Source organism: Perca flavescens, chromosome 4 (genome assembly GCF_004354835.1).
Source record: "Perca flavescens isolate YP-PL-M2 chromosome 4, PFLA_1.0, whole genome shotgun sequence".
Lineage (NCBI taxonomy): Eukaryota > Metazoa > Chordata > Actinopteri > Perciformes > Percidae > Perca > Perca flavescens.
In genome coordinates, this window is record NC_041334.1 from 28,624,234 (window position 1) to 28,639,008 (window position 14,775).

At 42.4% G+C, this 14,775-nt stretch overlaps 1 protein-coding gene across 12 annotated transcripts in view; it reads right to left on the reverse strand.

The window, feature by feature from the left end:
• The window catches only part of tfeb (transcription factor EB), a 42,757-nt gene that overhangs the window by 12,576 nt on the left and 15,406 nt on the right, over positions 1–14,775 (reverse strand). For 5 of the 12 annotated variants that reach the window (XM_028574927.1, XM_028574929.1, XM_028574928.1 and 2 more), the window contains exons 2-6: positions 14,486–14,541; positions 14,054–14,253; positions 6,738–6,829; positions 985–1,090; positions 300–476 (exon numbers count right to left, since the gene is read on the reverse strand). In XM_028574927.1, the coding sequence (XP_028430728.1) occupies positions 300–476; positions 985–1,014 (207 nt within the window). In that variant the 5' untranslated portion in view covers positions 1,015–1,090; positions 6,738–6,829; positions 14,054–14,253; positions 14,486–14,541. Of the gene's footprint in view, positions 1–299; positions 477–984; positions 1,091–6,737; positions 6,830–9,856; positions 10,048–10,973; positions 11,308–14,053; positions 14,254–14,485; positions 14,542–14,775 lie in introns of those variants that run through there. The other 7 variants (XM_028574922.1, XM_028574920.1, XM_028574921.1 and 4 more) reach the window with 7 other exon arrangements.

Genomic DNA, 14,775 nt, shown 5'->3' on the forward strand with positions numbered 1-14,775 from the left:
TTCCAAACTTCAGAATATGTTTCAGTCATACTTTAGCCAAACATTCACTGGTTCCAGCTTCTCAAAAGGTGGGCAATAGTTGTTTTCATGTTTTTTAATTTCAATATCTTTGACTTTTTGACAAACGAGCAAGTCATCACCATGAACTCTGGAAACCCTGGGAAATTGTGATAGGCATTATTCACACATTTCTGAAATTGTATTGGCTAATTGAGCAATTGATTTGATAATAATCAGTACATGTAAAATAAAGACATTAAGTGATAATGAAAATAACAATTTGTTGCAGCCCTACTGACCTTAAGAACCTCCACGGGGACCTGCATGCTTTGTTGATGCTGCGGGGTGCTAATGGCTGGGGTAGGTGCAGGTGGCCCAGCCATGCAATTATGCATGTATTGCACTGCATTCTGCTGCTGCTGCTGTATCATCTGCCTCGCACGCTCCTCCTCTTGCTGCAGCTGGTCTCGCATCAGCTGGACACACACACACACACACACACACACACACACACACACACACACACACACACACACACACACACACACACACACACACACACACACACACACACACACACACACACACACACACACACACACACACACACACATTACAGGAATGCTCATTAAAGCATTGGGACCTATAAACTGACTGTGATGGGTGATGTTGCTTTTGGCTGTTAGAAGAGCTGTTAGGAGAGCACAACTGGTGACTCACACATCTATTAAATCACCCTGTAAGAAAAGTATGTAGAGTAAAATATGCAAGGGCCAAATAGCACAGCCAAATGTGTCAATGTTTGCTGCATGTAGATGCCCTTCAAATAAATGGCCCGCCCACAAAGCTGTGACATTGACCAGAATGCCTTCTTCTCCAGTGTCCACTCGGTCAAACAACACTACAAACAGACTTTAATATCCATAGCTAATGAAAGGCTTGCATGTGCTGCATACAGGATGGTGGATGGCGCTTGTGTTGTACCTGCATCCGCAGGCCAATGCGTGAGGCCATTGCTGGGGGGCGAGGGGGCAGGGGAGGGCGAGCCGACGTCAATGCTCCGCAGTCCAGCCCGAAAAGGCAGAGGAAGCTGAGGAGGAGAAAGGAAGGGAGATTAAATTGAGAGTTGAGCCAGAGGAAGGAAAGGGAAATAAACAAGGTGAAAACAAATGTATTGAAAAGTCTGAAGGGATTCCTTAACAAGAAGGAAAGTGGATCCTGTGTAAACACTTCTACCTCAACTGACATACTCTCCTTATAGAGAAGCCTGATTCAGTGTGTAATTGTTAATGGGTGCATTGGTGATAAGGAGAGAGATGTAAGTGGAGAAGGGGAAGTGTGCAATGTTCTGACTAGGTCTGGGCCCATATATTCGACTTCGTTGGGTAGGTATTCGATTTTCAATTTTGGGATTTGAATTTTTGTTTTTTTCCCCAAAACTGTAGTATAACAAAATCACGAATCAATGTCTTTAATTAAGCCAAAATACATGTGTTGCAGTGCAGTGCTTCCATTTTCAGCTCAGTGTGAGAGTCTTTGCTGTGGACTGCTTTCTCTCCTCTCCTTTGTGTTTCACCAAGTGCATGGCTTTGAACACACACACACACACACAACCAACAGGTGCACAGCAGAGAAAAGTGCAGTGACAGCAGTCCGCTAACTTGTTACTCTCGCTACCAACATTAGCTCCTCTGTTTCAACAATGTTAAAGGTCCCATGACATAGTGCTCTTTGGATGCTTTTATATAGACCATAGTGGTCCCCTAATACTGTATCTGAAGTCTCTTTCCCAAAATTCAGCCTTGGTGCAGAATTACAGCCATTAGAGCCAGTCCCACAATGACCTTTCCTTTGTGTCTTTAGCTATTGAGGAGGAGAGAGGAGGAGGCAAGGTGGAGGTTGGAGGTGTGGGGGTGTGGCCTTGACCAACTGCCACTATGCTCGTCTGAAAGCCATGACGTCTCTCTCTCTCATGGGTGGGCCAAATTCTCTGGGCGGGCAAAGCAGAGAAAGGGGCGGTAACCTTGATTCTAGATCGGCCCATCTGAGCTTTCATTTTCTCAGAAGCAGAGCAGGATACCCAGGGTTCGGTTTACATCTATCACCATTTCTAGCCACTGGGGGACCATAGGCAGGCTGGGGGAACTCATATTAATGTTAAAAAAACCTCATAAAGTGACATTTTCATGCCATGGGATCTTTAAAAACATGTACGCAGGCTGAAAATCACTGGGCTTAAAGGTATAGTGGTGGATTTTCTTTTCCGGGTGGATCATCAAGACTATTGGTCCTCCTAGTTGTCAATCATTCTGGTGATATGTTTACATAAGGCCGTCGTACGTGCACGTCCCTAGCTTTCAGGTGTATATGTGTGGTGAGCTTGAGCTACGGTTTCAGCCATTCATTGAAGCATTGAAGCTTTTGGGAGAATATTTCACACGCTGGCGTGCGCTAAAAGCACAGGTTGGGCTTCCCACTGAAGCCTCAGTCGTGAAGTTTCTACTCCACAGGTAAAGTTTGGCATGCTATTTGGAGAAATCCATTTAAAATCACTCAAGTTGATGTAAGCTATGATTAGCGATGCTAGCCGAAAAACAAAGTACATATCAAGGCTAACATCTCTACATTCTCTGTGTAGGGCTGACTTCATCCATTAAGGTCTCATATGTATTCTCATGTTTGAAAGGGTGCACTGGGGTGAAGATAAGATAGCTGTAACACTCTTTTGACCCCCCAACTCTCAAAAAAAAGGGTGAATTGTGAGGTACTTCCTCAATAACAGTGAGAGGTCATGTGGAGTCATGTGGTCTTGTTGTTCTTGGATGATCATGTGAGCAGAAGGACGACGGGGAACACCCATAAACCCTGTACAACACCTCGTCCTCTTTCTTTCTCACGCATACACACTCACAAATATGTATAAATGAACACATTCATTGGGGAGTCCCAGGACTGATAGTTCCCCTTCTGCAATGACTTGTGTTCATCCCCTAAATGACTAAGCTCATCTGGACTCAAACATGTGTAATGAAACCTGTTAAGGGCCAGGTTTCTACTGTATTCTAATGTCTAAGCTGATGGTAATGCATTGTGAGACAACTTCATACAGAGGAGCAGTGACAGGGTCTAAACAACCAATCAGAATATGATTCCTCCAGTCTCTCATCAGAAACACTGTCTGTATATGGTCATAAAGAGAGAAAGACACAGAGAGAAAGACAGAGAGAGAAAGAGAAAAGCTCATTGTGCGTGAGGTACAATAAGAAGGACAGCTCCTATTGAGGACTGAAGCCGCCTGTTGTCCGAAGTGTACATTTCAGCAACCGAGGGGGAACACACTGCCCGCTTTGTGCCCGTTGGATGGCCCACATGAATAACACACACCCATGCAGATGCACATCGAAACACACACATTCCAACACAAACATGTACCCAAACTTGGACTCAAGGACTCCACAAGCAGCTTTAAACTTGAGGCCAAAACGGACTCTCCATAAACAAAAAGTACATAAGTAGAGACAAACTAATCTCAGCACGGATTTTCCTATAACGCTCACAACTACTGATGATGTTGGAACAACTTTCGTACATACTGCCAACATCTGGAGCTTCGGAGGCAGGTCCTCTTGTAGTAGTATTAGGTGTCCCTTTTCAAGATGCTTATTTACACTGACAAACAAGTGTGTTCGCACATATACACAGTGGTGGAATTCTACAAAGTATATTTAAAAAGTATGACAAATGGGGTGATTACATCTCCAAACTCAATTGGCAAGGTAGGAATGCCAGCCAGAGGTGGACATACTGTATGCTCTATGACTCGAGGATCTAAGGATAGACCTGTAGATTTTAAACAAAACACAAATTTTATATTCATAAATAAAGATAAAACTGGCTCGACTGCCACCAAATAGAGCATAGCTAACCATATTACTGTATGTTCCACTATACAGGTCCAATAAATTAATTAATGTAGCTTTACACATGCTAAACCAAAAGCCATAAAGTGCTAGCCTGACATCGCCAGACCAAATCGCAAATGCAAAGTAGTCTGAAACCTCTCATTTCATATTAGATTTCCAAGGGGCATTAGACCAAAATGCCTCTGGACGTAACTGGATAGATCTACAACCAAACCAATCAGAGAAACGAAATGTGAACAATGGAAAAATGTAAGCAGGCTATTAGCTGTGATGATGTAGCATCCACATGTCTGTGAACTAGTGTTGCCATTTTTGCCATTAGAATTTGAAGATGAAAGGTGTTTTTACTTTGCTTGGGAACCAGACAAATCTGCAAGCTAATGTTTTATTTGCTCTGGCAGATCCTTTTCGTGATTTGGTCTGGCGATGTCAGGCTACGTGATAGCAGCTTCAACAGAAAGTTCCACATCATCTGCAGCCACCTTGGCTGTTTTCATAAATGCCTCAATGGCGCTCCTCAAAAATACCCAATATTAGATAAACAGTTGTGATTGGCCCGTCAGATCTCAAGTTGCTGGAAATCTGTCTAAAGCGGAGGGCGACCAACACATCTGCTAGAGCAAATAAAACATGAGCTTGCAGATTTGTCTGGTTCCCAGATAAAAATAATAAAGTATACAAATAAAGTATATACTGTACATGCTAATTTAACTGTTCTGAACTAAGTCATTTCAGCTGAACATGGAATACAGAAATGTCAACACTCCAACTTATTCATAGCTACTACTCCATAACACAACATCAGCACTGTGACAGTATTATTTACTGTTTTTAGGGGAACTGGCATATGTAGCACTGGCACAGTTCCAACTGTGACAAAGCAATGATACATTATATATATACGTCCTTTAACACATACACACGGACAGGGTATCATTTCCTGATATCCTATGGTGACACACTGCTACCAGGCAGCATGATCTCCCACATGGGCCTTCCCATTGCCTGACATCTATTGGGGTAAGCAGGCATCTGACGCAGTAAGAGCACACAGCGGCCATTGTGTTTCCAACGCTGTGATGTCACAGCCCCTTCACTTCAAACACGCCAGTGGGAGGATGTAGAGCGGAGGAAGCCCGGATCAGAGGTCAACTCTGGATTGTGCCACAGATTAGTCACAAACATGCCAACAATAAGCACACAATGGAAAAATAGAATAAATTAAACACGCTGTGCACCACTTTAGTTTCTTCCTATACATACATGTGCAAAGTGTAACACACACGCATTTATAGACATAAACACACATGTACACACACAGTTGGGGGCAGTGTGGGGCCACAGCACCTGTGTTCAGAGACATGGTGTTAATTTGGTAGAGTGTTTATTTTTAGAATTGAATGTGCCAACATTGAGCAGTTGAATGTGGGATGTGAATATACACACATACACTCAGGTGCTCTCTTACAACAAAGCACATGTGCATTCACACGTATGCGGCAACAGCTGCTGCTGCACAAAATCCAAAGACAATTTACAGTGATATTGTGACAGAAGTGCAGAAACATGAAAGAAATGCTTTTGCTGTATTGCGATCACAGCAATTTGGCATGGTGGGTAAAAGTAGAAAGAAATGCCTCAAGGTCAAACAAACATATGCTTGTACATCTCTTCAAATGTCTGGCACAGAGTAAGCTTAACCTGGCCAGGCCCTGCTCTGAGACACACACACATTATAAATACTGTTAAAGAACTTACAGCCTTAGTCATGACAGGGTAAAGACGTGAAGTTTAAGTCATTCTTGGTCAAATCATTTTGTAGCATTTGTGTAACCATGGATAATCACTTTTGATAAAAGGTACAGGTTATCGAAGGCTTAGCCCAACCACCTTATGTTAATATCACAAAGGTTCCAAATGCACTGCAGACTTCAGCAGCCTTTCCATCACTGCACTTGCGCGTAAACACACACACACACACACACACACACACACACACACACACACACACACACACACACACACACATACACCCTTTCCGCATTAAGCTTTCTGTCTGCCTGCTCTAATGACTAAAATAACCCCCTCTGCTCTCTGTTCTCCTTTTCAGGAACACCCTGTTCCCCTGAGCTGGGTGTGTTTTTTTGTTTGGTGTATGTGTGTATGTATGCATTTGTGCCCTCTACAGCGTCTGATGGCTTTTAAGTAGAGTCAGAACATGTAAACAGACCTAAATTATCAATACCATGCCATATCAAACCACCGCCCCCACACACACACACACACACACACACACACACACACACACACACACACACACACACACTCAACGAGTAACGTTGGTAGGATTATGTGACACGGCTGGTAATGGCAAGTATGGGGTTCTTACCCCTGCCTCTTTGGTTTCACACACACAAACAGCTGTATCCCTTAGCGACATAACACATCAAACTACTCAGACACACAGACAGACAGACAGACGGACGGACAGTCAGATAATTTTCAAACACTCAGGCCTGCTATTCTCTTGGATCAATTGCTGCTTTAGGTATACAAATATTCCTGCTACCACCTCACTTATGCTAATTACAACAGCTACTGTACTAGGGATGTAGTTACAGCATACAGGGTTGTGTATGCACACCAGAGTGGATGAGGTAACTAGAAATAATGATTCTCATTTCTATTTAAGTCATTCAAGTCAGGATTGCCAGCTGTGTTAATGCAGGGTAGCTCCACAATCACTAAATGGTTGGATTTCTACAGTATAATATAGAAGCACATTTGTGTACAGAGACAAACACATGCAATTACCTGTTTGAGAGGAAAAAGAGTTCACAAGAGGAAGTACGCTCTGCTTATGCTGCTGACTACATGTCTGGATGCTGAAGAAAGTGGATTTCAATCTGCGAGGGGGACATCATGGGGCAGAGATGAAGAAAGGCAATGGAGGTATGAAATGAAAAAGACGAACAAAAACAGACAAAAAGAAAGAAACAGAAAATGGTTGGTTAAGATAAGATAGATTTGAATTGTCCTAAAGGAAATTTGCCTCGGACACATACGCAAACAGTATCCGCTGTTTTGGAAATTCAACACAACATAGTACACACACACACACACACACACACACACACACACACACACACACACACACACACACACACACACACACACACACACACACAGTTACCACTCCACATTGACATGCTCATATTGCATGCACAGACTGCCACCAGCCAACAAAATTGCACACAGCCCGTTGTACAACACATCATAATAGTTGTCATAATAGTGTACATAATATGTGCAGTAAGGGTAAGCAGCCTCATCAACATAAAATCATGATGAAAAATAAAAATGGTTTATGGTATGGTTAAGATAAATGCAGTAGGGATAGACTGATTATCGTGCCGTTTTTTGGCAGTTAGCAGATCATCTGTATCAGTGTTTTATTTGCTTGATAACCAATAAAGTTAATTAATTGAGAAGCGTGCTACTTTGGCTCTGCTACAGCTCTGTGTCTGTCCCTCTGCTTCGGTTTCCCTCACCACTGAGTCTGACTGAATGTCCCGCCCACAACACTATCTGACTGACTATCTTTTACTGTGTATTATGTTGAAAGTTTCTAATTTGTTAAATAATTGCTTAAAGCATTTTAAAAAGTTTTGTGTTGGAGTTTGTAAAATTCCAAAATCTTAATTTTGACTTAATGATTTTCATTTTCACTGTATATGCATATTGGGTCCAAATATCGATTATCGGTTTCATTAACTACTAATAATAGGTATCGGCCTTGAAAAACCACTATCGGTCGATCCCTAAAATGCAGCATTTCAGGGGTTATGCTCTGGGTGGCTTGCCATTTATGGCTCTGATGGACATGGGGACAAAAGAGTTTTTAAAGCAGTTGAGCCTGCACTGGGGGACTCTGTCTGGAATTGTCTGCCTGAAGGGAGAAGCTGGTTCTCAGGGTGGGGTACCTGTGGGGATCTGAAATTATCTTCTGGGTCTGCCTGTGGATAGTTTTGTCAAAGACAGCCTGGAGTGTGGGATGCTGTCTGATTCCCATGATTTGCATGGCTCTGTTAGCCGGGTAATCTGGTCTTTCAGCTGTACACCAAGGTTGCCAAACCAGGCCACTGGTCTGGTTGACACTGGTTATCTATCTAATAAAGTGGACTAAAGTGGACTGTATGTGTGTGTGTGCAGAACGCTTTACAGCAGCGGGGGGAGGGAGGGTACCGGCTTTGACTCCAATACACTTTTGCAAAGTTTGCCTCTAACTTTCACCACTTATAACTTATTATGTTAATACTGCCGTTTAAAAAAAGCAAATCATACACCTATTACCAGGGTACCTGTAACATTACGCCTATAACGTATATCTCCCTCACAAAAACCAATATATTTATTACAGCCAATAGATTACTACAATCCCAATAAAGTAGAGAGTAAAGAACAAACTTCGACACAACACTGATGACTTTAATGTTTTTCCCCTAGGGTGACTGCAGTAATTTAAAAAAAAAAATTGACGACGCTCTGTACAGCATCGGGGGGAGGTTCGACGGCTTTGACTTTGACTGTTTTGCGTTACATGATTACTGGATATAACGTTAACAACCAAACTTTTCTTCGCTTTCCAGGAGCAACAGCGGACTGCATACATGGACATCGTACAAGAGACGAGACAACGCTTAACTGTGTGCCGTCATTAAACTGTGGTGATATCATGCAATATCATTGACGAAAAAGATAAGACTACAATGTTTTCTCTCGCTCTCTCTCTCTGTGCACACACACACACACACACACACACACACACACACACACACACACACGCACACATATACACACACACACACATACACACACACAAGATTGTCTCTGCGGTTGATTAATGCAGATAGGTGCTGATTAGCTCTCATAACGGGGCCAAGTGGGTAGCACACTGCCATGAGTCCATGAGGCTACTGTCTGATTACTCCACAATTTAATTGTGATATTTTGTGATTAAATTCTGAATCTGCCATGTTCTCTGTCAGGTAAATATAGTATCCTCTGACGTAGAAGTAGCCTACACTGTAAGTTAGTAGTAGGCTGTACAGTGGAGTTGCATATTAAGTGGTTTGGGGTCCTTCTGTAAGTACTTTTGGGGTACAATTTGGTTTTGGAGAATTCTACAAGCAGCAATACCACAGGCCAAACAATCGGCCCGTTCCAAACAGGAACCACATTTTCAACGAGCACTGTACTGGTAAAATGTAAAACTGCAAAATGGACAGATGGAATGAATAGCGGTAACATAAAATATGTGACTGGGACTAGAGTGTGAAGGGTGAAGCAGCAGGTGTGCAACACACACTGAAGAACTTAGAAAAGAGAAGAATTTCCAGGGCGGAAGCGAAGGAAGCAACAGACCATGGTTTGACCTAAGTATAAACACACACTGAATGGTGTGAAGAGATGATATTCTCCATTGTTTTAAGGCAATGTTGCAAGAGACACATTTGATTTAGTTAATTAGTTCAGTTTTTTTCATACAGCAAATTGTTGCAGCTCTCCTATCTGGTTTCTAGCTGTTTTAACAGCTCCATTTTTCAAATGAGTAGGTTTAAACATGTTCTTATATAGGGTTTCTATAACAAAAAAGACTAACCTAGTTGTGCACTCAAGTAAAATATTCAAAACACTAGACCCTCTTCCTTTTGTTATACATTTTAGCATGGTTGGGGTTAAGGGTTGGATGCACAACAGCTGCTGTAAAATGATCAATGTCCTTAGATTGTTTGTAAACTTGTGTGTAATTTAAAGGCAAATTTACGGTGCCCACAGCGTAACATTTCTGCACAGTAACCATCTTTCTGAAGGTTATCTGAATGAACCACCACAACTCATCAACACTGTGTGTGAATCAGAACGCCTGTCACCTTCTAAACACAGTCTATAAATAGCTGACCAAGAGACACCCTTGTCCAGAGTTTCCTCAGGTCACTGATAACAGAGAAGAGAGTGATGTTAAAACTAGCGGGGAAAGGACAACAGGTTTTCAGCACAAACACACTTTTAGCCATATCAAATCAAAATACAACACAAGGAGATACAGGAAAGACAATAGACTAGCATCATCAATTACAGCCACAATGCATCACTTCCCGTTTCTTTCCATCAGTTTTCAAAACTCCTAGTTTTGTCAGTGGTGAAGGAACTTCCTCTGCAGGAAACCTAGGGCAAGTACAAAAGCTGTTTGTCATGCCATAATTACTTTAGATGAAAATCTTAGCTTGTAACATTTTGATATTGATGGCCACTTCCTTTACGATCTTTGAAAAATTAAAAGGAAAAATAAAGTACATTTTGTTCAATCTGAAGTCAGAAAGGCTCTGTGCAGAACATGTACACAAAAAAGTCATATAGAACAGAGTAACAAAAAACAATGCACATGTATTCACAGATCAGATATACTGTACATTTAGTCACCCTGTTGTGCTGCAGTTGCAGTGCTAGTAACCTATGAACTTGGATAGCAGCTCTCCAAACACACACATCTTTCAACAGTCTGACCTCAGTTTACCATTTTTATTTCTTAAATTTTTCCATTTTGGTATACAAGTTAACATTAAAGAACTGTTGTATTTCATGCAGTAACTTTGATTGTCTCCATACCAAACTGCCACACTATCAGTACCATCACTCTGGCATACTGCCTCCACTTAGCTGCACATAACAAACAATCATTACATTGCTAAACAATGCAGTGATGACTCGAGATCTCTTGTTGCTATTTATGTTTTGGAAATGTCAAACTGTAATATGTAACAACCAGTTTACTGTCAACAGTAATTGAACCAATGCTGCTTCCGTTTCTGCTACTGCAGCTTTTACAATTTAAAACGAACTGCATGTTATTAAAACACACAGAACCTGCTTAGACATGTTCAGTTTATTATTTAGCCTGAATGAAGCTCACATTGCCGTATTCAACAGCCAGGAAGTGAGAAACACTGACACCGATACACATAGTAGAGTATAAACTTAGATCCTTACCAGCAACTCTCCAACTATCCCAAAGACAACATTGTGTATCCAACAGAGATCTGCTCCTCCTCGTGTTAATGCACACACTCCCTGACAGAGAGACAGTTGTTGCTGTCTGGGCCCAGCCAACTACTGCATTCATAAGCCGGTTCACTGGTTGTGACGGCACTTCTCCCTCCACAGGCCGAGCTACAGTAGGCTGAGTGACAGTCACTATTAGTCACCTTCCTCCCTCTCTCTAACCACCAGCTCAGCTTCCTATTTCTCCTTATTCTCCTCCTCCTCCCACTCTCCTCCTCTTCCCCTAAATTAGCCTGAATGCCGTAGTCTGGGGCAACAACAACGACAGCCTTGTGTCCAGTAAACTTATGTCCCTCTCTTGTTTTTCCCCGATTTCACTCTAATATGGGACTCCTCCTTCAGTCCAGCCTCCTTCCTAAAGCAGTGTGCAGCATTTGCATACAGTAACACCTACAAATGTGCATGCAGAAACACAAATTCCTTACTTTGTCTGCCAGGTCATTGTGTGCGTGTTTTTCTGAACTATGGGACAGTGAATCAGCAAATTTACTTCTTTAATTGCACTCCCACACACTGTTACCCTACCACACGAAGCGACCACAGAACACTGAATCCCTGCAGATAGCCTATGACGCGAATAGATTTTAATATATTTCCGAGACTGGAATCACTGATTGGTTGTGATATTCAAAAGATGATCGCATGAAAAACAGCCTTTTAGAACATTTAAGATGCCATATGCAGCACAACTTACTTACGTAAGTGTAAACTTACACTACTGAAATAATATAGAATATCCTTACATTTATGTAACTACTTTACTAAATGAAATTGTTACAACACTAAGTCACCATAGTAGGGTCTTGAACAGCTTTAGTTTGAGACCGGGTGACTACACAAACTGGAAAAGCTTCTGGATATTCCTACTCCAAAACAGGGGGGGGGGTCACCCCAACCTGTCTACCAGCTAAATCATTTCCTAACAGGAAATGAACATCCTTCACCAGAAATTCAGGCGCCACTGCCACCTGAGCATAGCCAACAAAAATGTTAGTCCTTACAAACATCTTGACGGCACACCTCCAAAACCCTCAACCGGTGCCTAAGTTACCCCTTCCTCAAATGCAACCATACCATCACACAAGAAACCATCAAACATTTCCGAGTTAGCTTTATCAATAGCTTTTACATGTTTGTTTAAACCAATAAGAGTACAAGGTACAGAACAACCACCCTCTCCTGAGATGTTTATTTCTATGGAGAGCAGGACAGCAGGACTTGATGTGACCAACATGGCAAATGGTGTCTACTGGGGAAGAAGAAGGCTTAGTTTGTTGGCCATTATTTTGGGGGTTTACAGACAGAAGCGCCCACCACTATTTTTATCACCAGGGCGTTTTTCAAAACTCTCCCGTCATTTTAACCTGACCACTGGGTTTGTCACACCAAGAGTCCTTATGAATGAGGACATAAACTTAAAACAAAAAGTAAGGAAATTTGTGTTTGGTGGATTATTTCTCTGTGGTAACAATGCTTTTTGGCAATAAAACTTATGCCGTTGGAAAGCCTGTTTAGTTCCCTTTCAAATAGTGCCCCATTTGTAAGGAACATGCATTTGTGGGATGAGCAGCAGAGCTTAGTATGTGGGTTGCGCCCATGAAAAATTTGCCAAATCGTCTCTGACAATGCCAAACAGCTTTTCTTTGCTGTTGCTATTGACTCTTGTTTTGAGCTTCTGGTACCCCCAGGTGCTGACAATCAGGTGCCTGATTCTGCAACCAGTGGCCATCCCATATCTCCACAGTCTGGGACCAAACTCTATCCTCCAAGATGACAACGCTCGTCCCCACACAGCGGGATTTATCAGAGACCACCTCCAGAATGTGGGAGTGGATAGGATGGAATGGCCTGCCAGCAGTCCTGACCTCAACCCCATTGAACACAGCTTGGGCTTGCTGTTCGTGCCAGAGTGATCAACACAACCACGTTGGCTGACTTGCAACAAATGCTGGTTGAAGAATGGGATGCCATCCCACAGCAGCGTGTGACCAGGCTGGTGACCAGCATGAGGAGGAGTTGCCAGGCTGTTGTGGCTGTGTATGGTTCTTCCACACGCTACTGAGGCTCCTGTTTGTTAAATGAATACATTGTTAAATTGCCAATATGTCTTGTTTCTTCAAACTTCAATCATCCAATTCACCAAACATCAAACGAGTCAATGGCAGAATAAGCTGTTTGGCATTGGCAGAGCAAATTTTTAATGGGCGCAACCCACATATTCAGCTCTGTTTCTCATCCCACAAATGCATGTTCCTTACAAATGGGGCACTATTTCAAAGGGAACTAAACAGGCTTTCCAACGGTATAAGATTTATTGCCAAAAAGCATTGTTATCACAGAGAAATAATCTACCAAACACACATTTCCTTACTTTTTGTTTTAAGTTTAGTTGTCAGCTGCTTCAGCAACTTTACACAGTTTTAACATCCAAGTCATTCAAATATGTTTGTATGACCTTAGTCGGGCTCTGCTTAAACTTAAACATCAGCTCACATAGCTCACAAAGATTCTTGAAGGCATAAACTTCACTCGCTCCTAGCCATTGATCAAAATCTGCCTCTTGTTCACGTGCAAAGTTTATGTAGGTTTGACCGGGTTGTAAATCGCTGTCTATATGCCTCTGGGATTAGATCGTAAGCTTTTAGAACTGCATGTTGCACCTTATCATAATCGGCAACCTCAGCGAGGTCTAGAGGCCTAATCAACACGCAACACCATGGTCCAAAGATGTGCCACCAAAATCACAACGCCTGACTTAACACAAACCTAAATAACACACACGAAACATTCATATCCCAGACGACAGCCCGCAATTGTTACAACGCTAAGCTCACCTTGGCTCGTATAACAAAGAAACACAGCTACTAAAGGCTAACCTAGTGTGTAACATAAATGGTATTGTCTCCTCTCCCTGCGTGATGCATTTCACGTGAGAGAGACCTAAACTGGCCTGGATGAGTGTATACTTTTCTACCTCAGAGGAATTGTGCTGTGTTAAACTGACTCACCCAGCTGCTGTGTTGTTTAGCGTTCCGCCTTTTGGAGCTGGGCCTGATAGCTTTTGGTGTCTTCCTCGTCGAGACAGCCAGCGCGCTTTGATGTGCGTCCCAGCCTCTCTGCCGTCAGGTCTGCACCAGCCCTTCGTCGGTGTCGGGACTCAGCAAGCCCGCTCTCCGTGTTGTGGTTCAGATTTTAAAAGGTGTATTTACTAAAAGTTGTGTTGTGGGAAAAAATAATTCTCAATAAGAATCAGTCTTCCAAAATGTTTGTCTCCAGCATGTGTGGCCTGTAGCGTCCGTCCGCTTGAGGCTCTCCGCCTCTGCTTCCTGTATCAATCCTCAATCCATCCGTCAGAAGACTGAAAAAATCTCACTTACAAGCTAAGCTTGTCTGTGTATACTATAGGACAAGTAACCCAATAAAAGAAACTGTGTATATACCTGTGCACACATTGGGACGGCCTCTGCTTGTGTGTGCTGCATCACTTCTGCTCTGTCTGCATTGTCAACACACACAGACACAGACACACACAAACACACACACACACACACTGATTTAAAAGTGTGTTAGTTTTATCTGGTTTTGTGTCAACATCATTTTAATCATCACTGATGAAAAGTGTAAACTCTCCGATCAGTCCCAAATAAACTGTACTTTGCATGTAAAGTGGAGGTATGGGACTATATGTTTACTTTTCATTGATTGGCTGATTTCTTTGAGGCAAGTGAGT